Consider the following 24,540-nt stretch of genomic DNA (forward strand, 5'->3'; position numbering starts at 1 on the left):
CTTCTCTGTAAAGTTCAAACTTCACTTTAGTCTAATCGTGATCTTCTTGTAAACAAAGCCAGACAAATGAGCCTCATCATCAGAAATTATTTTGTAACATCACTGCAGGTCCATGGGACAATAAGATGGTATCTTCATCATCCCAGTATGATTCTCTAGCTGTAGGACTGTGAGTTGAGACCAGCGCCAACACACTGAGATCGTACAACTGAACGACACTAAAACGTTTATTTAGGAATATAACACACACTGTAATGGAACTTATCTTCTTCACTGTCCTACCTCCAGCAGTGACACATACTAGTTACTTCAGAAGGAGGGGGGTGGGAAAACTAACTAACAAACAAAACCAGTGTAGTTGGACAATTGTGCTATATTATGCCATGGGATATTTCTTCCTGACCACAGCCTATAATCATTTTATGCCATGAAGCATGAGGAGTAAATGCTCATGAAATTGTCATCCTAGCTAATATAACTGCAGATGTTATTCTTATTCTAAATGGAAGTGTCTAATCTTTCTGGAAATTTACAAAGCTATTTGCCTCAGTATCTTATTGTAGAAAGTTCCACATGTTATCTATCATACTGTATATTAACTAATATTTTCCCTTTTAATTTGTTGCATTAGGATATTATGTTTCCCAGTCTTCTTGTATCATGGAATAATGTAAACAAATAATGTAAATAACGTAAATAATGTAGAAATACCAGTGGGCCTTCCCTCCCATGCTCACTGTTGTTATGGACATCATTATAAATTACTTTGAACTTTTAAAACTCCTTTCATCAGAAATTTGAAGAGCTTTACAGAAGCAGTTGAGTATTGTCCCTAGTCTACTGGTGGAGAAACTCTGAAGCAGGGCAGTTAAATGATTTGCTTGAGGATTTGCTTGAGTTCTCTGAACTCCATGTTTCTGTAATAATCTCTGGACAATGCTATCTTCTTATGCTGTATACTGCTATCATGTAGCCCTTCTTTTATTCTTTTAATCTCTCCTGGAATGGAAGTTTCCCCTCCTTGAGGCTTCTTATTACTTTGATTGCCTTTCTTTAGCATTTCACTACTTCTGTTGTAGTTTTTTTGAGATGAGGTCATCAAAACTGAATATAGCTTTCAAGGGTGGACATAGAATCTGTCTGTGTAAAAGCACTTTGAGATCAGACATTTGCTTCAGTTCTTCAACTTTCTAAATCAGTGGTTCCCAAACTTTTCGGCATCCCGGCCCCATTTTAATTTTCGTGAAACCCTCAGCCCCCCACCTCTCCTTTACCATCATCCAACCCTCCCTGATCCTTGTCCCCTGACCACCCCCTCCCGGGACTTGCCGCCCCAACCGCCCCCCAACAGGATCCTACTCCCTATCCAACCCCCCCTGCTCCTTGTCCCCTGACCGCCCCCTCCCGGGACCCCAACCCTTATCCAACTCCCCCTGCTCCTTGTCCCCTGACTGCCCTGACCCCTATCCACACCCCCACTCCTGACAGGCCCCCCGAGGCTCCCACGCCTATCCAACCCCCCCGCTCTCTGTCTCCTGACCACCCCGCCCAGAACCTCCTGCCCCTTATCCAACCTCCCCCTCCCCGCCCCCTTATCAGGCTGCTCTGAATGGCAGGACTGGCTTATTGGAAAGCCTGGGAGGTGGACGGGTGCAAGCCATGCTGCCCGCATGGCGGCATAACTACAGGGAAAGGCGGACAGGAGGGGAGGGGCTGGGGGCTAGCCTCCCCAGCTGGGAGCTTCAAGGGCTGGGCAGCCTCGCGCCCCCTTGGAATTTCTTCATGCCCCCCCGGTTTGGGAACCAATGTTCTAAATCATCAATATCAGTAAAGATGATACACAACTCCAGTCTAAAAAGCATTAGCAACACTTATACCTTTCATTAGAGTATCTCAAAACATTTATAGAGGTGGATAAGTGTGATTCTCCCCATATTACGGATACGGAAATTGAAGCACAGAGAGGTTGTGAATTGTCCAAGGTCACAAAGTAAATCAGGGAAAGAACTGGGAATAGCACTCTGGTCTGAGTCTCGGTCCCCTACTCAAATCATTAGATTGTACTATTTCCCCAGAGAAAGGAAAGAAGGAAAGGTAGGCAAACCACTGAAATAGTGATCTTGGTTTGCTAAACTAAGGAGTGCCACAGACATCACTCTTGGAGGGTCTGCCTGCTATGTTTTCCTGACTATAGGAAAGTGATTGTGCAACAGAGGAGAAATAGCTATAGAAAGTAAAGATATGAAAAAAGCCTCCTGGATATGGTGGATGGATGAAAACTGGTAACTGACAAGAAAAAACTTGACTGGATAAAGTGACGGATGGGGAGGAGAGCCCATGCTTTGTTCTCTCAATCAATAAGTCGTTTGTGTTAACTACATTATTTCAGCTCACCTCTTCTTCAAGTCTCTGCTCGCTGCTTTCAGCTGTATTAGAAGACTCATTTTGCAGCAACTGAACTTGTGACAAGTCCTCCACAAAGTCTGGGTTGTTCACAGACTGCGAAGCTCCTCCACTGTGTGACCCCTCAGAGTGGGCTAACCTGGAAAATCAAGTTGTGTGAGAAAGCGCAGGCATTATCACACTAATCTACTTCCCCTCTGCTCCTCTGAACTGTGCAATGATGTTGCAATTATCATGCAACTTTGAGGCCAGACAAAAGGTGAGACATTACAAAAACAGCAACTCAGACAGCTGTACGTTCCATCTGGCTATGTGATTTCCAGGCCACTGTCTACAGCAGTTACCAGGGATTTAGATAAAGCTCCCCTAGGTCCTGATGGAGACAAAACAGTCCTAAGAAAACTAACTTTTGGAGGAACTTGTGCTTACACAAGTCAAACACAAACAAAACTAAACACTATCTGCTTCAAAGAATAATCAAACATGCAGTCATATGAAGGAAAGTTGGGAGCAGGAATGAAAACACGTGAACCCTGCAGCTCTGTTCAGGGGAACACCAGCAGAATGACAAAAAAGGTACAGAGTAGAGAGTCTTATCTTCATCCTCTTCCAAGTGATTGCACCTTCTTGTATGCATTTCCTATAGCCCTGTATAAGTGTTCTGTGCCATTGGGGTTCCATGGGATTTGGGATGGAACTCTTTGCAGTACTGTCTCCTGTTGACACACCTGGATATCTGAAGCAGACTCCAGTATCATTAGTTCCCACTAGGCCCCTGAATGGCTGTTATTCTTCAGTCAAGAGATGATGAAGATGGCATTTCAGTCAATGGCTGCACCCTGCAGGAATCAGGCTGCTTGTGGTATGGAGGCCAACAGTGCAGCTATATGGAGGTATATGATCTATGTGGATCCCCAGAGATCTGCATGGATCTTGGGGACTTGCTGATTTAGGGCAACAATCCACTGGTCATTCTAACCACTGTTCTTAATGAAATCATTCATAGATCTGAACAATTTTGAGATCTGCTCCCTGTGTATATTCAAAGCTATAGCTGCTTAATCAATGGACAAAAAAAATTTTATTACTTTTTTCTCCCGTTAGCGACGTAGAGCTAACATAACTACAACAAAGCAAGATTAATTCTTATTCTGGTTTGTGCAACATCAGACATGTACAGAGAGCTGCAAACCTCTACAGCACCTTATTCTGAAATACATATTAGTTGGGCCAGGTTTACTGATAATGATACACAACCGAGAAACAGACAGGCTTGACTTTCAGATCTCAGGTTGAGATTACAGAGCCAGCAGTTAGAAAAAACAAAAACAAAACAAAACATGGTTTATTATCATTAAGCATACACAGAGAGAGAGAGAGAGAGAGAGAGAACACCTATAGAACCCCACAGTGTATTTTCAGTCACTTCTCAGATTTTAACCCACTTTAGGCATCACAATCTTCCAATATACTAACAAATACAGAGTAGGAAAAATTTCAAGTGTGGTGCATGGACTTTCAATGAAAGGTGATGAAAGATCATTCCCTTAATCCCTCCTAACAGCATGTCAAGATTCCTACATGCACCACACTTCGTGTCAGCAAATTTTGAGGCCCAGAGATGTGGGGCCAAGTTCGGACCTGGTATAAGCAGGTGTCTCTATGTTTAATTACATAGAATTGTACCTGCTTATGCTAGATGTGAATTTTCCCCTTGGAGGTCTAAAGAATAGAAAAGAAACCTGTTAAAGCACAACCATGCTTAAAAAAAAAAAAAAGTATTCCTGAAAAAGAATCTAATCTTTTGTCGTTGAGTACTTAAGCCAGGGCCACTGCTTTATAGCCTGTGCAAATAAGGACAATTTGTTTGATAGATAGGAAGAGTATTAATTTATCAGTTCTGTTCTTGGACATCAAGAATGTATCTTTAACAGAAATTCAGTGGTGCCCCTGGAGCACAATAAAGAAAACAATCACCATATCTGCAGACCCGCTCTAGAAGACTGTTCTTGGAAAGCAAGATTTTACAAATACCAGAAGAGTACATGTGAAAGAGAAAATTAATGGCGCTCAATCAGTCTAGTAGCAAGAGTGTACAATCAGGAGTACTTTCTCTGGAGAGTCTGCAAAGAGACAATATCTGTGAGCTGAATTTAGAGCAGCAGTTGCTTACCCAGTTGTGGGCATATCACTGCTCTCCTTTGAGCCATCATCATCTGCAAACAGTGGGGGTAGAGATGAGCCAGCCATCAGGTTCTCCATACCTCTGTGAAGAAGAAAGTTGAAGCAAAATTAACATTTGAATTACTTCTCACAAGTGTCCTGCCCATTTAATGATCTGTCTTTGCAAGTATTACTTAACTGCCAGTTCTTAAAAGCAACACAACACATCAGCCTCAATTTAATCCTGCACCCTGGTTAATCTTTTGAATTATTTGGACCTAAAAGATTTGATTGTGTGACATGAAGCTACCAATTTATATTACTGGGTTATCCCAGGTTGGTCCCATCAATCAGGTATTTATAATCAGAACTGAAGATTGTTGGCATCTTAGTGGGAAATAACATTCTGCCTACCTACCTAAATCCTCCTTGCAGTTTCAATTTGAGTTGGTGTTTTCACTTCCTCCCCTGACTCCTGTACTTTCACAATGTATTGTTATGCAATATTTGTTGCATTGTGGAGGAATAACTTCATGAATACAAGCTTATTTCATACCCACCCCTAGCAGAACATATATAAGATCACTGAAAAAGAAATCGCTACAATTATCAGAAAAAGTTTCACCTGATGGAAAGAGAAAAATTCCATTCCTACCCTTAGAGTACGCCTACACTGCAGAGTTACCAGGGCTCTTACGCTGGTTTTGCCCCAACCCCACCCACAAAAATTTCTCACCCACATACAGAGGTGCTTTCACAGTAATCTGTTTCCCCTCTGCTCCTCTGTTGGGTGCCCTGGGGGTGGGTGTAGATTGGAGCCCAGGTGCTGTTTTTACTCAGATGAGTAACCCACCCACTTTGCAATGAAGTCATAAGCAAAAATCTGATACTCTGATAGTATTCTAATAGTCCTCCAGTGCCTTCCCACAATTCTCCCCATGTGCCCAGAAAGACAGACAAGTTCTCCAACAATTCAATAGGAAAGAATCATAAAGCTGGTCACCTTACTGCAGTACAAAGAACCAAGGAATATGCCCCAGAAGTCCTAGCAACACACATGGTGGAATGCAGCACTAGTGAGGACATAAAAAAACTGAGGAGTACTTGTGGCAACTTAGAGACTAACACATTTATTTGGGCATAAGCTTTATTTAGGCTATTTATGCCCAAATAAATGTGTTAGTCTCTAAGGTGCCACAAGTACTCCTCAGTTTTTTTTTGCTGATACAGACTAACACGGCTGCTACTCTGAAACCAAGTGAGGACATAGTGACTTGGCTAAAGTTTTGCAGTGTGGCTGTTCAGACCCAGGCGCTCAGACCTGGGTGCTGATCACCTGGGTTAACACTGCAATGAAGACAAACCCACAGAATCCCCACATTGGAGCGAGACAAGTGAGAGACTCAGATCCAGGCTAAGTCTCACATTTAAACACTCTGGCTATTTTACAGCTTTTTAAAAGGGTATCTTGATGGTCAAGGACAACAAGAAAAGACCTGAAAAATTCCCAAGCTCTACAGTAACTGACTTAGTAAGGCAATATTATTTAAAATAGAGGGGCAGCAGGATGCAAGGTTCACTACCAAACAGGTGCTTGAAGGAACAGTTACAATCAGTGTGGAAAAGTTGGATTATTTTGAATGCTAAGAAGGCCATTTGTTGCGCATATACTGATCCTGCATCTTGGCAACAAATCCAGCAAATCCTGCATCTTGGCAGACTAGATGATCCTTGCAGTCCCTTCTAACCCTATGATTCCTTTAAGTAAGTATTCAGTTAATTCCCTAATCAGCAGATCAATGTAAGTTCTAGGTGAAATGGACACTTCAAATCAATCTAATTTCCACCTGGAATGAAAATTATGCTTTCAAGATTTCCACACAAAAATTCTGTGTATATATAGTATATATAAGGGTAGAAGGTGGTGGGAGGGAAGTAAAGGCGTCAGTACCTTCTCTCTATTTCCTATCCTGTGTTTTTCTACCTCTGGAAATCCATTTTATTTCCTCCTTTCTTGACTGTGTCCTTCCTAATGATCTCAATAAGGGATTGGAGTGAGGGACCTTCTTCTTTTGAATGTAACTAAAAATACAAAGTTTGGGTTTCTAGCTAATATAAACCTGTTATGGGAAAAGGCAAGTGCATCTTATTCATGTAAGAGAAAGAGGCTCAATCAGGAAGGCAGAAGTCCAATATTGGTTCCTACTATTATGGGAATTCTTTATATCAAACACCATTCTTAAGTGTGAAAATCTCCCATATAAAAAAGAAAAAATGACTGCAGTAAAGATCTGAAAGCCCCTAAAATACGAAATGCTTAGGATACATTGGTGGAGTAAAGTGAAGCATTTTAATCCTGAATGAAATGAACAGAGGGTCTGAATTCTCCTTTCACCTGAGGAGATGATCCATCCAAATCAAGGCTGGGGTTCTTAAATGAAGCACTGTGAGACAGTGCAAGCAGAGGTGGATTTACAGTAAATCTCAGGGTGCCCTGGCATGGGGCCCCCCCAATGACAGGGGGCCCCAGGGCCAGGCAGCTGCGGGGGCAGAAGCTTGGTCCTGCCGGCTCCTGCTGCAGGCGCTGCACCACCAGCAGCCAAGCCCCTCCCTGCCCCGCCTTCCCCCCCCACCCCCGATTGTGCATTCCCATCCCTCCAAGCACTTCCCCCATTGCCAAACAGCTGTTTGCCCGCACTCAGATCACTCCAGGAGGGAGGGGGAGGAGCGGGCCACAGACTGATGGGGGCGGGGGGAGGGAAGGCGGAGAAGAGGTGAGGGTGGAGCCTTGGAGAAGGGGGTGGAATTGGGGCAGGGAGCAGCAAAGGCAGAGCCCCATGCTCTCCCCCTACACATACCCTCCCCAACCCCCTGCCGTGAGCCGCTCAGGGCAGGGGGCTGGGGGCACCCCCAAGAACCCAGCCCACACCCCCTGCCCTGACTCCTGCACCCCCTCACACGCCCTGCTCTCCCTGACTGCTGCACCCCAACACCCCCTACCTCCTGACTCCTCCACCCCCCTACCCCTAGCCTTTTCCCTCCCTGACTCCTGCACCCCCCCACCCTCCCCACATCCCCACCTGCACCCCTCACACCAAATGGGAGCTGCCCCAGGTAAGCGCTCCACGCCCCTGCCCCAGCCCTGAGTCCCCTCCCACACCCTAACTCCTGGCCAGACCCTGCACCCCAACCCCAAGTCTGCTCCTGCACCCAAACTTTCTCCCAGACCCTGCACCCCAAGTCCTAGCCAGATCCACATCCCAATTTATTTTACATTTTTTTTTTTATAAAGCGCTCTTATCCAAAGCACTTTACAATAGTTAGCTAACAGTACAAACAATATTCGGAAAGATCATTAAGTGGTCCACCGAGACCCTCCGCAATTTTCAAGTGGTCTGTGGAAAAATAAGTTAGACTACAAAAACAATCAAGGTACCTCACTTTATTTTCATTTACTTCCTATTACTTATAGGAGGAAGAGGAAGAAAAAAGAATGAAAAACAGAGGTAGGGGGGAGATAAGAGAGAATGTTCTTTTTCTTGGCTGGGTCCCAGGGAGGGGCCCCAAAAATGAAGCTGAGCAGAGGGCCCCACTAACTCTAAATCCACCACTGAATGCAAGAGCCAATTAAATTGGAGACTGAATTCTTCTTTGATCCCTTTGGTGAGTTGGTTAAGCACAGTAGCTAAATGTAATCCTGGCCCTACACCATGTACTAGATGCTCTGAATGGAGCAAGTTAATAAACTATAATGAAGAAGTTTTGCTTTGTGTTACATACAGCTATTAAACTTGCAACCTCCTTCAGTGCTGTCAATCTTATCTTAGATGAGCCCTGAAATCATCTAATAGAAAAGAGTATTTAGAAAACTAGAGCAAACTTTGCACATAAATATTTTAAAATTATATATATGAAAAAGTTGTGTATGTCTTCTTTGAAGCACAGAAAGCACTCTGTGTTTTGCAGACGGTCTCTCCAACAGCTTTCCCAGAGGTCAAGGGCCTCTTCAGAATCCCAGCCTCAACAATCAGGTGGCACTCACCAATCCACACATGCCTTGAGATACTATATACTGTCTTCTGGTGTACAAACCATCACAAAGTGCTTTTCTGTCCATCATGCCCAGCATGACCCTTCTGACTAGGTTACTCTCTATATCTGGACCCAGTCAGCAGCATCAGAGCTTCAGCTTGCTTTCAATCTGTGGGGAATCAGCCGGACATCAAAAACTTAACAACATACAAGCAGACCACATAAACACAGGAAGCTAGCAGAACACACACTTCTTTCTTCTTTAAAGTTTGTTATAGTTAACCCATATGGTTTTGATACTAATTCCTTCAGTCAGTGTACAGGCAGGCCCCAAAGAAAGAAAAAGGTCAAATACTAGTGAATATGCAACAGCTTCTAAACTGTTTCAATAGACAGGAAAAAAAATGCAGTTCCCAACACAATGGCTGAAAAGAGATGAGAATCTGCATAGGATGGTAGGTCAGGGGTGATTTGTCAGCATTGGGGCTTTCGAGCCATGTCCTGCCATTAGCCCTTCAGTTGTGGTCTCTGTGCCCAAAAGCATTCAAGCCCTCAGCCCCCGTGTTATGGTCAGTCAGCCTCTAAGTGGCAGAGCAGCAAGACTCATTTAAAAAATGTAAAAAATTATATTTTGGGAGGGCGAAGTTATTGTATCCAGGGGAACAATGTGGGGACAAACTGACAAGGGGGGGGGGGGAGGGAAGAGAGAGAAGGGAATCTAATAGTCTAGTCACAGACATATCTGTCCTGTGACAATACTTGTACAGCTTTGCAAGTGTGAATTCTGACCAAAGCATTTATTTACACGATTAAAGTCATACCACTGTGTCTGAGGTATGAACACAGATTTAAAACAACACTGTCAGCTTCTTGGAGTTTTTTTTATGGCCTACTGTTTGACTGAAAAAACAATATAAAGGACATTACTATAGTTAGCTCCACAAGAACCCACTTAAACTCAGCTTCACTTCTTTATAGCCTTGACTACCCCAGAGACATTTTTAAAAAATTTCCCACTATTGCTAACACTGTTTCAGCTCCACCTGAATTATCAGTGTTCAGAGCCCCATTGGAGGGATACTACTGCCATTTTAAGCACAATATTGATTAGAGCTGCCCTGGGCTACAGTAAACAATGTGATGCTTAAAAAGCCACCTGAATATCAATGATAGGTCTCTCAACATCACCAACACTGTTGAAACTGAGCCAGTATAAGCAATAGTGAGACATTTTTGAAAAACATTTCACTACTACATGCAGGAAATGCCATGGTACCTCTTCCACCAATTTCTAGGATGTACATTTGCGTCCGTCATGGACAGAAGAAGAGTCCTACAGATATTAGTAAAGAGTAGGGTTGCCAACTCTGACTGAAGCTATTCTGGGAGACTGTTTTTCCCAACATGACATAATGTCATTTTCTTAAAATAGCCTATTAAAATCTTCTGGATTGCTTTTAATAGTCACTGGGAGATGGATGCTGATTCCAGGAGACTCCAGGACAATCCTGGAGGGTTGGCACCCTACTAAAGAGGCTTCTCTTAATAGGTGTATCACCTATTACAGGATCTCTTTGGTGTGTTACCAGGAGATGGAATTGAATGGGAGAGAAACAGAATTGTGTATGAGAGTAGTAAGGGGAGGGAAGCTAGCGATGGGGAAGAGGAAGGTCCCTTTCACACCCAACAACATAAAAGAATAAATGTAGAGTCTTTTTCTGTCACTGGAGAAGTAAACTCTTGGCATTTTGTGGTGCTGCAGTCCTCCATCTACCCAACACGTCACTTACAGCTACTAAGTGTTGTGCCATCCATGTGTGGGGCTTTATGCAAGTTATTTGATGGGTCAATTTGCAGGTTTTTAAAATAATTTGCATAGAACCATAAGCTTCAGTTCATGATAAACATAGTAGCCTTCCCTGAGCAGGGTGAGGGTAGGACTTGGAGTTGCAAAACTTGTCAGCTATGGCTGGGATGGATGGGATCTGGATGGTGTCTGTGGCCACCATTTAGATGGATGATGAGTATCTGAGGAGGTGGGGAGCATGGACCAGCAATGGGGCCCTCACTTTCTGTCCCTGCCACTATCCCCTCTGTTTGTCGCTGCTGGTGTTGTCACCTGTTCTTCCAGTTGCTTCGGTCCAGCAGGAGCAGAAGCAAGATAAGAGGCAAAAAGGCCTCCAGGTTGCCTGCTTAGCAAGTACAATCGCAAACCATTCCTTCAACCCAGTCGGCTACAGGAAATCTCCACTGTGCTCCAGGAATGTATGAAAGAGCTGCCAGTCGTGTGAACCTTTGCAGCTGTAGCCACAAAGCCTTGCCAACATTGTGGTCTCATTTTACTAACCCTCTTCCCCAGAAAGTTGCTCTTTTAAACTTCCCTCTGTGTGTTTGACCTGGATTGGCTAATAGTTAAGCCAGTTAGTTAGAATTTTCCATATCTGTTCAGCCAGACACTGAGGGTCAAAAGCCACCACCGTGACAGTTAATGAGCTGCTTGTGCTCTTGTTACTATGGGTAGTAAAGAGCCACCAAAGGCACCCTGCAGTGCAGGTAACCACACTACAATTTTTAACCAATGTTATAACCAGTTAGTGGCATGGTAAGCTCCAAACGTGGTTTGTTGCCATATTCTGCATGGTCAATACTTGGTTAACGAATGTAGCAGCTGTGATAAATGAAGGGAGGTTGTAGCTCCCTTTTATGGACACCCAGACAGACAGTTAGCTATTAAACTCCTGTTAGTAGCTGTTCTCTACTTGCTTTACCTGTAAATGGTTTAAAGTCCATATGTAAAAGGAAGGAAATGGGCACCTGACCAAAAGAGCCAATGGGAAGGCTAGAACTTTTTAATTAGGAAAAAGCTTCCCCTTTGTCTGTGTTGTTCTCCCGGAGAGACAGATGGGCTGGAACTATGCTGTAAAAAGCTTTGGGCCAGGTATGAAAAATCACCAGATCATACCTAGAAACTACTCATTTGAAACCCCAGATATGTAAGTAAATCAGGAAATGTCTAGGAAGACGTGGTTAGGTTTATCTCTTATTTCTTTATGGCTTGTGGACTCCTCTGTGCTAACCCCAGGTGCTTTTGTTTTGCTTATAACCTTTAAGCTGGACCTCAAGAAGCTAACTTGATGCTTAATCCTTGTAATTTTTTTTTTAAAAATCTAGCAAAAAACCTAAGTTCAAGATGTATTTTCTTTCTTTTTGTTTTTAATAAAATTTACCTTTTTTAAGAACAGGATTGGATTTTTGTGTCCCTAAGAGGTTTGTGCATATGTTGTTTAATTAGCTGGTGGCAACAGCTGATTTCCTTTGTTTTCTTTCTCAGCTCTTCCCCAGGAGGTGGGGGTGGGAGAGGGCTTGAAGGTACCCCACAGGAAGGAATTCCCAAGTGTGCCATCCTGGGTTCTCAAACGGGTTTTTGTACTCGGCTGTTGGCAGCATCTACCCATCCAAGGTCAGAGAAAAGCTGTAACCTTGGAAGTTTAATACAAGCCTGGAGTGGCCAGTATTAATTTTTAGAATCTTTGAGGGCCCCCACCTTCTGCCCTCGAAGTGCCAGACTGGGGAATCAGCCTTGACAGCAGCTAATAGTGTTCCACCCTTACTAGCATCCTGTGTTGTTAGCACATGGTCATCTTCCTTTGAAGAGTTCAGCCTACCTATTTATTGCAGAGCAGATGGTCCCTCCCATCCCCTAGCATGCCTACATATACAAACTGGCCAATTTTGCTTCCCCAGTTCTCCGGGCAGATGGAGATTTCAAGACACATTGCCACCATGTGCTGATGCCACCACTCTGTATACATATCCCCTTGCATTCTATCCACTGTGAAGGCTATGGGATAACTACTTGGATTTTCCCAGAATGCACTGTTAAGTGAAATGGTAGATGTGAATGCACAAGCAGTGTCAGCTGTGATGTACAAAGGCTGCAGTGTAAACACAACTCAAAACAATGTTTGTTGTAAACTGGGACAGATGAGGGAGTATCAGGAACAAGTTACAAAACCACCACAGTACTTGCAGCGTGGATAGGGCTTCTATGTTTAAAGATTAGTGTGCACACTGAACAAAAGCAATACAATAGAAAATGCACACAAAATGTAACTGAGAATATTGTCAACTCATTTGAAATTTTGTTTTTTAAATCCTTGGGAGAAGTTAAACGTCCACCTATGCAACAACAACAGCTTCTACATACATGCGTTTTCCTTTCTCTCCCCCAAAACACTACTTCTAGAATTAAAATTGGAAGTAATGTTGGCACCTGAAAAAACCCAGACTTTGCATTTTTAATCTGAATGCAGACAAAAATACTTTCCCTTCTTATTGGGCTATTTAGCAAGTTTTAAATTGTTTGTGTTACTTTGAAAAAAATTTACTCCACCAACTACTTTGATATCCCTGCAGTAGCCAGAACTTTGCATTTGCTATGGCGGATTATGTCTCAGAAAGACCAGCTGGGCCCTCTGCCATAAATCTTTCCAACTATCCAAAACAGACCCTCCAGATCTTTTTCCATGACCCCACTCTTAGATATTATTTTTCACCACCACTTCCCCTTTATACCCAGATTTTTCCCCTACAGCAACTCTCAACCCAGGGAATGGCCCCTCACTTGAGACTGTGTTGGACTACATTTATATCTAATTCACTCCCAGCTCTATACTCACATTACACATTTTTTATCCCAATTGGTTTTTAAAAAAAAAAACAAAAAAAAACACAAAATCCTGTATCTGTTGGAAAAATATCAGTAGTGCAACAGTGGCCTCATCTCTGTTCTGAATTATGCTATTTTACTTCCATATGTTAAATATCTGATGTTTAGTATCCCCTTTACTATCCCTAAATGTATGGCAATTTATGTTGCATTCTGAGCAGAGAATTATTGTATAATGGAGTAGCAAAGGGCTAGGTCTATTACTGTTGAGCTTTGGGAAGCTATACAGAAAAATGTTAGTGCCACCTTGAGTTCTTTCTGTCTGAAACTGTTCAGAATAAGACACTAAATTAATCCACAGGACACCGGCAGCAGAGTGTGATTGAGATGTAGTCAACAGACTAATCATTTTCAATTCTGCAATAAACACCCTTTCAGGCAGACACACCGGCTCAGCAGGGGAGACATCTGCACTTTTTTGAAGCAGTAAGACCCCTGATAGATAGGATTCAAGCCCTAGGGAAAGGAGATGTTTTCACTGTCTTCGTCCCTTGAGGTACCCCAAGGGAAGAGTTTTAATTGGTGGTCAGGACAAGGTGGAGAACAATGGAAAGATGAGATATGGACAGAACTGTAGTGTTGTGCAGAGTCTTAGAATTAGAACAATGGTATAGCTGCCACATTCCTGGTTGTGCCAGGATAGTACAAGGTATTGAACACCCATCCTGTGACACCAGAATCCCAGCCAATATCCTCAGATTGAGGCAGCTGGTAGGCTCTTTACTGTGTCCCAAAGGTGGTCCAGCCACCCCACCCATTGCTGCAGGACTGGCTTTCACCATAATCCAGAACCACTAATTCTTTAACTGGGCAGGAAAAGTGAGACAAGGAGCACAATGGCCTAGGTGCTGCTAGCTGTTTTCTAGAAGAGGAGGGAGGAGAGCAGATATTTATTTAGAGAATTGTGTGCGTGGGAGTGTGGGGATTGATTGATTTGAGAGGAAGTAGCTGTTTTGGAAAGACATTTAATTGATGTATATGGATTAGTTATCTAAGAATTAGTTTTAAAATGCCTAGAAGCCACAGAATAAGAGTCAAAATCCAGCAGGGTGGATTTGTACTTTCATCGTTCCAAGATACATCAGTTGAGAATCATGCAGTTTACTATATGGAGTTTTGTGAACAAAAGCTTTAAGAGTGTAGTCTAGTCTTTACTGCATTGGTACTAATGTCCACTTTTTACAAAGTGGAGATCATGATGGCAGGGTGGCTTGGCCAAACCTGAGTGGTGCTGTGACCCTGCGTGCCACGTCATAACACCACTCACTCAAAATTGGGCCAGCCGCCCCTCCATCATGATTTGATCAAGTGGCACCATGATCCAGTGTGGCAAGTCCCAATTCCCCGAGCTGCACCCTATCACATGGAACAGGAAATGCCACTGCAGGGTGAGTGTAGGAACAAGCTCACTCTCCAACCCAGGCCCCCCCATTCCACACTGGGCAGGGAGAAGTGTATATTTGCCTGTTTTTGCCTCCTTGCTTTCACGATTTGTGTGTGTGCACCAGTGAACCCATGCGAAAGCTGCTCCTGCTTATTTGTCTACATTTGCATGTGCAATAACAATAATCATGTGCACAAATCCCCTAGGCAGCCTCAAATCCACAATTTAGTTGGACAATGGTCCCTTTCAACATTTTTACCTTAGCAATCATACAAGGAGTTTGAACTTTATGCAAGAGGAGACAGGAAGATAGTTAAGGGTCTTTATTATGGAGGGGAGGGAGTAAGGAAGGCAAACAGGGTGAAATGGCAGGAATAGAAAACGTTAGCTAGTCAGAGTTGGCCATAGTGAAGAGAGTTATAGTGAAGATGTGGAGCTGTGTTGAAATGGGAAAGGGACTTATTCCGTAATTATTTAGTCTAAGTTGTTAAAAATTTTAATCCAAACAGCTCTTAAAGCTGTCTTCAGTGTGACCCTGACAGTATTATCACTGCCGTGTACCAAAACAAATGTGTGGTGTTCGTGTTTAAGTAGCCCATAGTACATTTCATAACATATGCTGTATACTCTCCCAAGGCTCCAAAGAGCTGACTTCCAGTTGTTTTGAATATTTTTTATTCTCTACCTCCCAAACCCCATCTCGGACTGTATTTCTTACTAGGGAAGAGAGGAAGAGGCCTTGTGGCTTTCAAGGCGCTACAGCATTCCTGGTAGTTTTGTATTTAAAACACTTAGCCAGGCATTTGTACTTCACATTCACCAAGAACTTTACAATCATGTATATAACTTTTTGACATTGTTACTGAATAAAGGAGGGAAGAACTAACTGCATCTGCCAATCCTGTGAACGTCTGAGAGAGCTGCTGTCTCGCTTGATGGACAGGATGAAAAGGGAGAGAGATGAAGAATAAAGGAAATGAATGGCCCTCAAGAGACAGAGTTCAGCTATATTTTCCTGCTTCCTTTCTCTTTACTCTGTCTTTGTCTCAGCATTAATTGTTGTAATGGCAGTCCGTAGTTTGAATAAAAGAAGGTTCTCTAATAAAAATCTGGAAAGATCACCTACTTAGAGAAAAGAATGGAAGCTTTAATAAGTTGTGCTTAGGTACAATGAAAATCACTATATGATCCAAATTCTGATCTAGAATAAACTGCAGCGAGTCACCCCAGTGTAGTAGAGGTGAGAGTCAGGAGAGGAGGCGAGAGCAAATGATGGCATGAACTGCATGGGATGACTGACTTTTCCACCACAGCAGTATTGTGGTATTTTGTTTCATAGACTCATAGTTCCACCATTCCTATGAGGCAGTAACATACAGCTTCAGGCCAAATGATAATTTTTTAAAGCAGATTTTTCTAGGTCTGTTTAGTACGAAACTCTTAAGTCATTGGATATATCTATTTGAAGTAAATAAACATTAAATTGGTTAGAGCCAATTTGTCTACAAGTAAGTAAAAATTATTTAATTTAAAGACAGGAGTGCAGCCAGGTCTTAGAGTGCAGCCAACCACACTAATCCATCCAGCAGACAATCTGGATAGAGCACACTATATATCCCTTTTTATGAATAAATGGAGATAGAACCTGCAAGTGAGAAAATATGTCCAATGCCAGGACTAAATGTCTCAGTGGCATTAGCCAGGATCTGTTGCTGTTGCCTAAGGCTAGGTGTGGGATAGGAAAAAAATAAACAAACAATACTATGGCCTCATATGTTCATTGACTCAAAATCATACTCAATACATCAAAGAAAAACATAATCTGAGCAAGCAAGAGCCCCCAGTGCAAGAAAAAGATGACTCATTTTAATTAGAAGACTAAGTTCAAATATGAAATTGCCTTATTGTTGGAAATTAAACTCTCCGCCTGTGAACACAGCTGAACACCACAAATGAACATTAGGTATCGCTTTGCCAGATCTGACCTCAAAAGCCCTTTTGGTGGATATAAGGTTGCCGACCTCCTAATCGCACAAAACCGAATACCCTTGCCCCCCCAAGGCCTCACTGCTGCCCTCCCTTCTCTGAGGCCCCATCCCTGCCCCCACTTCTCTGAGGCTCTGCCTTTCTATCCCCCCTCCCTCTGTCGCTCACTCTCCCCCATCTTCACTCACTTGTTCATTTTCACTAGGCTGGGGCAGGGGGTTGGGGTGTTGGAGGAGGTGAGTGTCCAGCTGGGGGTGCAGGTTCCAGAGTGGGGCCAGAAATGAGGGGTACAAGGTGCAGGAAGAGGCTCTAGGCTGGGGCCGAGGGGTTTGAAGTTCGGGAGGGGGTTCCGAGCTGGGGCAAGGGTTTGGGGTGTGGGCTCTGGGCAGGAGTTTGGGTGCTGGAAGGGGGCTCAGGGTTGGGGCAGGGAGTTGGGGCGCTGGAGGAGGTTTGAGGTGTGGGGTTCCAGGAGGCGCTTACCTCAGGTGGCTCCTGGGAAGCGACCAGCATGTCCCTCTGGCTCCTAGGTGGAGGTGTGGCCAGGGGGGTCTACATGCTGCCCCCACCCACAGGCGCCTCCCCCGCAGTTCCCATTGGCCATGGTTCCTGGTCAATGGGAGCTTCGGAGCCAGCACTCGGGGTGGGGGCAGCGCGCGGAGCCCCATGGCTGCCCCTCCTGCCTAGGAGCCGGAGGGACATGCCGGCTGCTTCCTGGGAGCTGTGCGGAGCCAGGTAGGAAGCCTGCCAGCCCCGCACCAACCAGACTTTTAACATCCCAGTCAGCGGTGCTAACCAGAGCCGCCAGGGTCCCTTTTCAACCAAGTGTTCTGGTCGAAAACCGAACACTTGGCAACCCTAGGTGGATAGAGAGGAATTTCCTTCCACACTTTCTGTCTCTGAAGTGTCTTTTCTCTGTCCTTGCCAGACCAACCAGCTCTCAAAGGCACTGCACAGAAGAGAATGGGTAAAGAAAGATGCTCTTCTCTCTGAGGAGAGCACAGTGCACTTGAGTTTATAAGTAAATCAAAACTACAGACATTTCACAACATAAAAAACAAAGTAAACTGTAAATGAAAATCAAAGGATCTTTATTTCAGCACAGACAAAGCAGAAATATCATGATTCCCTCTGCCAGCATTTTCTATTAAGTTATAATAGAAAGCAAGCAGAAGTAAACAGGTATATTTCCAATTGAACCACTCTGCTCTGATCCAAATGAGAAAATGCAGACTCCTCTACAAGTAACATATTGCTCCAATTTGATGGAGGAAAAGCAGGTTGACCAGCATACTTGACTGTATATACTATTTGATTTGTTAATACACAGCACTTTAGAGAGAAATCCTAAGGATTCTAGAAGATCAGCAAGAAAGCCTATACAAGTGAAGGTCCCTTTGCCCAACCCTAACAATGAATGTAGCAATAAGAGTAGTTATTGCTGCTGGCCAAGAAGATCATACCAAAGCACACAAAGATCAAAACCAGGACCTTTCTGAAAAAAACAAATCCCAGAAGAGGCTCTAACAGTGTGTTTCGAAGTAGCTTGATTGCAGGATGAGAAGGGGGGAAATGTAAACCTCAGAGTTCTACAGTTAGGGCTTGTCTACACTATGCAGTTTTTAGCGACAAGGCTGTGTCGATACAGCCTTGTCGCTAAAAGTCAGCGAGCGTGAACACTCTTTTGTGGTATTCCGTTGGCACTTTTGCCAACAAAATACTACCAGCCCCGTGAGCGGCATAAGCTTTGTCGGCAGGAGAGCGCTCCTCCCGACAAAATCGCAAACTTTTGTCTTTCGCTTTTTTTTTATTATTATTAAAAGTACCCCAAAAGACAAAAGTTTTGGAGACAACTGTGCAGTGTAGACATACCCGTAGTTATTTGGTTCCCTGCATGAAACTCAAACAATGCTATTAATACTCAGGCCTTCAGTAACAATTGCTAATTAAACATCTATAGAATGTTTGAAATGGATTTCTAAAGTTTTCAGATCCACAGATTCTGACTCCCATTTATAAATTTATTCTGTGATTATAGAATGTGCCCTAACATCTCAGGGATGTACAAAATCTAACACTATACATTGTTTTTGCCCATTTCTCTGTCACATAAAAAAGCCACAAAGGATATTCCCCAAAACAAAACACAGTTCCTCACTCAGCTTTCCCATTTCAGACCTGTCAGAGAGAAGATTTAGCACCTTGTCCTAAAGGTCAATAAAGTCAAGTTCTTTCAGACCAATGCGGGGGGGCTGAGGGGTGCGGGGGGGGGGGAGAGCAAAGTCCAGAGTTGAAAACCATCCATTGATAATGGCCTGATATCAACCCCCAGACACTTAAATTTAGTGACTATTAGCTGGCTGTTGACAGGAACCAAGATCTAGAAGACCTAGGATCTGTTCTTGAGCCTGCCACTGACTTCCACTGTGACTGTAGGAATGTCATTTAACTTCTTCCTGCCCCAGTTTCCATTTAAAATGGGGATACTATTACTTATACACCTTTGCAAATACTTTCATTTGAGGAGCTCTTATTACTAATTATTATCAGCATTCATGCCAGCTAACCATAAGTAGCACAATCGGAAAAGAGGTGATTTTGCAAATAACCTAAATCTAAGCCAAAAGCTAAGCATAATAAGCCTTTATGATATGTACTCACCTTTGTACTCACCCTTCTATCTCTGATTAGAAAAACATACAAGTAATAGGAATGATTGTTATGGATCATTGTCAACACTTTGAATTATATCTGGAAGCAAGTGCAGTTTTCAAAGAATTGACAAAATATGTGAAGCAGTAACAGCTGCTTGAGACAGGGGGGCATCCACTTCTCCACCAGCTGTAGTTTTAAGTAGTCTTCAATGGTAGTCTCACATAAAGAAGATTACAGTAACGTAGCCTAAAAGAATCCAGTTACTTTGGTAAGGTCTAGTTCAAAATGACAAGGTCAAAACATCTAGCCACAAGACGACGAAAAAGGCATTCATGGGCCACCTAATATTCCTAGGTTGAAGAACTTCTCCAAATTGTGAGCATCTGAGATCAGGTCTACACTACAGACCTATATCAGTATAGGTCATTCAGGGGTGTGAAAAATCCATACCTTTGAGCAACTTAGTTATATCAGACTAACTCCACATGTAGACAGCGCTATGTCAACAGGAGAGCTTCTCCTGTCGGCATAGGAGTGTCTTCACTTAAAACAGTGCATCAGTGCAGCTGTAGCGCTTAAGTGTTAGACAAAGAGTGGACCAAACTCTTCAATAACAGAGGCAAGAACCACATCTGCTATAAATTCAATAGACTTCCTGATCAATTTCTAAAGGGTTTTAGAAAAGCTCTACCACACCCTTCCAAAATTCTGCTGGTCATTAATCAGTCAATTTTTTTTTAAACAGCTGAGTAAAACACTATTAGTTTGGGGAGGGGGTTAAATATCATCATGGTCAGGGAAAGCAGTAGATTTTGTGTTTGGCGTAGTATATTTTCACAATAATTTAGTAAAGCTATTGTAATTACACTCCTTTTCTACCAGATACCTGGATCAACCTGCCAAGTGGAAACTTCCTGCATAAAATTGTGAATTTCAGTCTTCCATGCATGCTTAAGAATTCAGATGGTACACACTACTGGAGAATAAAAGAATATTGTGATTATCCTTCACCAAATAGTTAAGATTTTTCAAGATTCACCAGGACTTGGATATTCCACTAAACAAAACCTCAAATAATACTTTACACTATTATTGAACCTTTCATCCAAGATACTAAATTGTTTTACAAACATTAATTAAGCCCTAAAATATCTCTATGAGATGGGGGGAGGGAGGACAGTATTATCATTGCAGGAAACAGAGGAAGGAGATGTAAGTCATTTGCCTAAGGTCACACAGCAAGCCAGGTGTAGAGTCAAAGGGGAAAAAAAATCCAGGTTTTCTACTCCTTTAGTGTAATGAAATCCAAAGTTAAATATATTAGTGCTATTGCCAAAATCATTTGCTTAAGTTTTTCTTTTATTAACTTGACTTCTGATTTCTTAGGAATTTCTCTTAGGAGTCAAATTTGACTCCTGTTCTAAACATGTGACCTTCTCTATTTTTAAATTGTATATTATCATATAAGAGAGAGATCTTAAATGTTCTCCTGCAGCCACTCAGATTCTTTACTGAGTACAAAGGATCCTCATTTTGCTTTTTACAAAAATAAAACATCTTGATCACAAACAGATCTTTGTAAACTATGATTAATTTTGAGTGATCAGAGAAGTCACCTGATATTGTTAGTTCCCCAGCTGAATAAATGCACAGCCATTTTTAGTCAAATTTAGATTCAGTTTCTGTGAGCATTTGTGCCAGTAAGAGTCATTTCAATGCTTGTGGAATGCAAAAACAAAAGGCCATGGGCATAGCAATTTATTAAAAAATGTACATGAACAGTCTCTAAAGTTTTTTTTATGCTGTTTGCCCAGTTCTAAATTTACCGGCATCATACAAGCGTAGCAAGGATTAATTAAATGTTTGCAAAGTGCTTTGGTGACTTGAAATGCTATGTAAGTTTTAGGAACAAACAACAGCAATTCAGAATGTTGGGGAATCCCAACATCCCAGACTGAGAAGTTTAAAGTGCTTTTAAAATAATAATTTGTAGGTCTTTCCCCCCCATAAAGCTATACTCGGATTTCCACAAAAACTTCTGTGGCAGGAGTAAGCTCCCAACTCACTTGGATTCTATGAATGGAAACTCTTAATGGTGATAGCTGGAGAAGGCAGAAGGTGATTTCTCATACACATACCCATCAAGATAAGTCATTAGTGATCATTTTACCAAAGAGGGATGAATACTTTGGATGAGAGACCAGAGACTAGTATGTGAAAAAGCAATGGCTATGCAAAGGGTGATTCACCACTGGCTTCATGACCCAACATAAAAGCATCTCCCCTGACCACAAAAAGCAGCCAAGACAGCTTGTAACTAGATATTTTAATGCACTGGTATGGGTATCAGGGCAAAAGGTTAGAGGAAATGAAATGTGGGAAGAGTCAGATTCTCACACTAAGTAAGCTACTCATTCTATTAGATGTCAGAAACTATTCATCTTTAAGAAATAAGCAATGCCAGTTTCCACATACATTCTTTTTTCTTGTGTCTACTGTTGCTCCTGTACTAGTCCAACATAGCGAAAGCTACTGAGGGTGCTTGAGTCTATATTAACAAGACAGACAGATTTTGAGAGAGGTTAGGCATGCAATAACCACAATACAAGTGCAAGATGGCTGTACAAAAATACATATTTCCTATGTACATGTGTATTTATCCTATCTGCATATACAGACCACTTATATTTGGTGTTAAATATGGATTTAGGAGCCTAATTTTAAGCATTCAGGTTTGAACATTTTGGCCTATTAATTAGTAAAAATTCTAATAATACTTTGCACTTTTGTAGTACTCTCTATTTGACAATCTCAAGCCTACAAATAACAATGTATTAAGTCTCTATTTTAAACAGCTGTATGTAAGTATTATCCTTATTTTCCTCCACATGTGTGAAAAGGCAGAGGTGCAAAGTGACTTCTCTATGATCACACAGGAAGTTTGTGGCAGAGTTGGGAATGGAACCCAAATTTCTTAATATATAATCACAGGCTTTAAACACAAAACTATCCTTCATCCTTTTGATGTGAACACCTGCTCAGGCGCTAGAGTGAGGTCATCAACTCATTTCATACATATCACCTAACAGCCAGGGCTTTGTAACAAACTTTTGATCACTACCCTGTTTCAAGTGCATGGGACTGAAATAGTGATGATGACCTGGTGCAAGAGACATTACGCCATTCTTAGAGCAATTAATACAGAAAGAAGCTGGACCTAAAATAGTAAGACCCGTAACAAAAAAACTACTAACACTGTGATTTACAGAAACTTCTGCTAGAGTCTGGGAATATGGAAATGAGGAATTTGAGACCTTTGTATAGAAAAAAGATTAGGAAATAAATTTCACCCATAGTGGTCCAATAAGAGGGAGTCTGTTGTCTTGAGGGAAATTGTAGGTGTAGGCAAAGGTATGTAGATGAGCCTGGGATGTGGGGGAAGCCATCGGCACACAACTCTGTGTGTGTGTGTGCGCGCGCGCACACACCCGCGCATGCACTCTCCAAGATTTCTTGGCTGTAGAATATTTGCCTAGGAATCTGTTTTTCCCTTCCTGACTTCCCGAGTTTCCCAAACAGGCAAAAAAACAAATTGTTACAACTCCAAGGCAGTTGGAGTCAACATCAAGTTGTAAAAATAGTAAGGATTCATTTTTTATTAAAAGAACTTTACCAGCAATAAGTAATTCGTTTATAGACTTCCTGAGGTGAAACCTGACCTTCTGATGAAAGAGGCTTGGTTTTCCAAGTCTTTATTGGCTCCCACCACAGCAGACTCCCACCCTGGAACTGTTTCCTGACCTTTGGAAAGGGTCATCCATATTTAACTGAAAGGAAAAAAAAGTGCACTGCATTCTAATACTCTGTGGTAACATGTTTCAGAGTAGCAGCCGTTTTAGTCTGTATTCGCAAAAAGAAAAGGAGTACTTGTGGCACCTTAGAGATGCATACTGTGCATCCGATGAAGTGAGCTGTAGCTCACGAAAGCTTATGCTCAAATAAATTGGTTAGTCTCTAAGGTGCCACAAGTACTCCTTTTCTTTTTGTGGTAACATGGTCTCTCTCTTTTAAAAATAAAATTGGTGAGTTCAGTCCACATTCAAAATGAACTTTTTCTTTCTCATGATAAAACATCCTTTAAAAATACCCTTGCTTGGTTATATCAAATCATTCACATTGATGAAAGGAGACTAGCCATCTCCCTTCTACTGCAGGATAATTGCAGCAGTTTGTGCTTATACAAGATTGGGGGGGGGGTGTTTGGCTGGGGGCAGGGGGGAGAACAGTATTAAAAAGCTGTAGAGAATTTTGTGTGACTCCTCTACCTAAATATTGCACCCAGATAATATATAGTATCCCTCACCCATAACCTCATGCCAAATATAAACTTTCCTGAGCCAATGCCCTGGAAAAATATGTACTTTTAAATTATGACCACCCCAATGTCCAAAGAGAGCAAGCACATTGGCTACTTGGGCATCTGTTCAAATAGGAAAAGGAGAGACTATTATTTGAATATATACTCAGCAGGGTCATTATTAAATTTCTGAAAAACCTCAAAACAAGAAAAATAAAGAACTGAATCAATTATTTAAATTACAAACACTTTTCTGTGTTGCAGAGGATTTATTTTTAGGGCTGTCGATTAATTGCAGTTAATTCATGCGATTAACTAAAAAAAATTAATTGCGATAAAAAAATTGATCATGATTAATAGCAGTCTTAATCACAGCGTTAAACAATAGAATACGAATTGAAATTTATTAAATATTTTTGGATGTTTTTTCTACATTTTCAAATATATTGATTTCAATTCCAACACAGAATACAAAGTGTTACACTGCTCATTTTATATTGTTTTTTATTACAAATTTTGCACTGTAAAAATGACAAAAAAGAAATAGCAAAAAGAAAAAAGGAGTACTTGTGGCACATTAGAGACTAACCAATTTATTTGAGTATAAGCTTTCGTGAGCTACAGCTCACTTCATCGGATGCATTCAGTGGAAAATACAGTGAGGAGATTTATATACACACAGAACATGAAAAAAAAATGGGTGTTATACACACCATAAGGAGAGTGATCACTTAAGATGAGCTATTACCAGCAGGAGAGCGGTGGGGGGGAGGGGGAACCTTTTGTAGTGATAATCAAGGTGAGCCATTTCAAGCAGTTAACAAGAACATCTGA

The 24,540-nt window shown here is 42.1% G+C and overlaps 1 protein-coding gene across 2 annotated transcripts in view; it reads right to left on the minus strand.

The window, feature by feature from the left end:
* The window catches only part of HMG20A (high mobility group 20A), a 71,218-nt gene that overhangs the window by 25,507 nt on the left and 21,171 nt on the right, over nucleotides 1–24,540 (minus strand). For both annotated transcript variants that reach the window (XM_084641326.1, XM_084641325.1), the window contains exons 2-3: nucleotides 4,577–4,669; nucleotides 2,395–2,542 (exon numbers count right to left, since the gene is read on the minus strand). In XM_084641326.1, the coding sequence (XP_084497452.1) occupies nucleotides 2,395–2,542; nucleotides 4,577–4,665 (237 nt within the window). In that variant the 5' untranslated portion in view covers nucleotides 4,666–4,669. The remainder of the gene's footprint in view (nucleotides 1–2,394; nucleotides 2,543–4,576; nucleotides 4,670–24,540) is intronic.

Source organism: Lepidochelys olivacea, assembly GCF_965140295.1.
Source record: "Lepidochelys olivacea isolate rLepOli2 genome assembly, chromosome: 10".
Classification (NCBI taxonomy): Eukaryota; Metazoa; Chordata; order Testudines; family Cheloniidae; genus Lepidochelys; species Lepidochelys olivacea.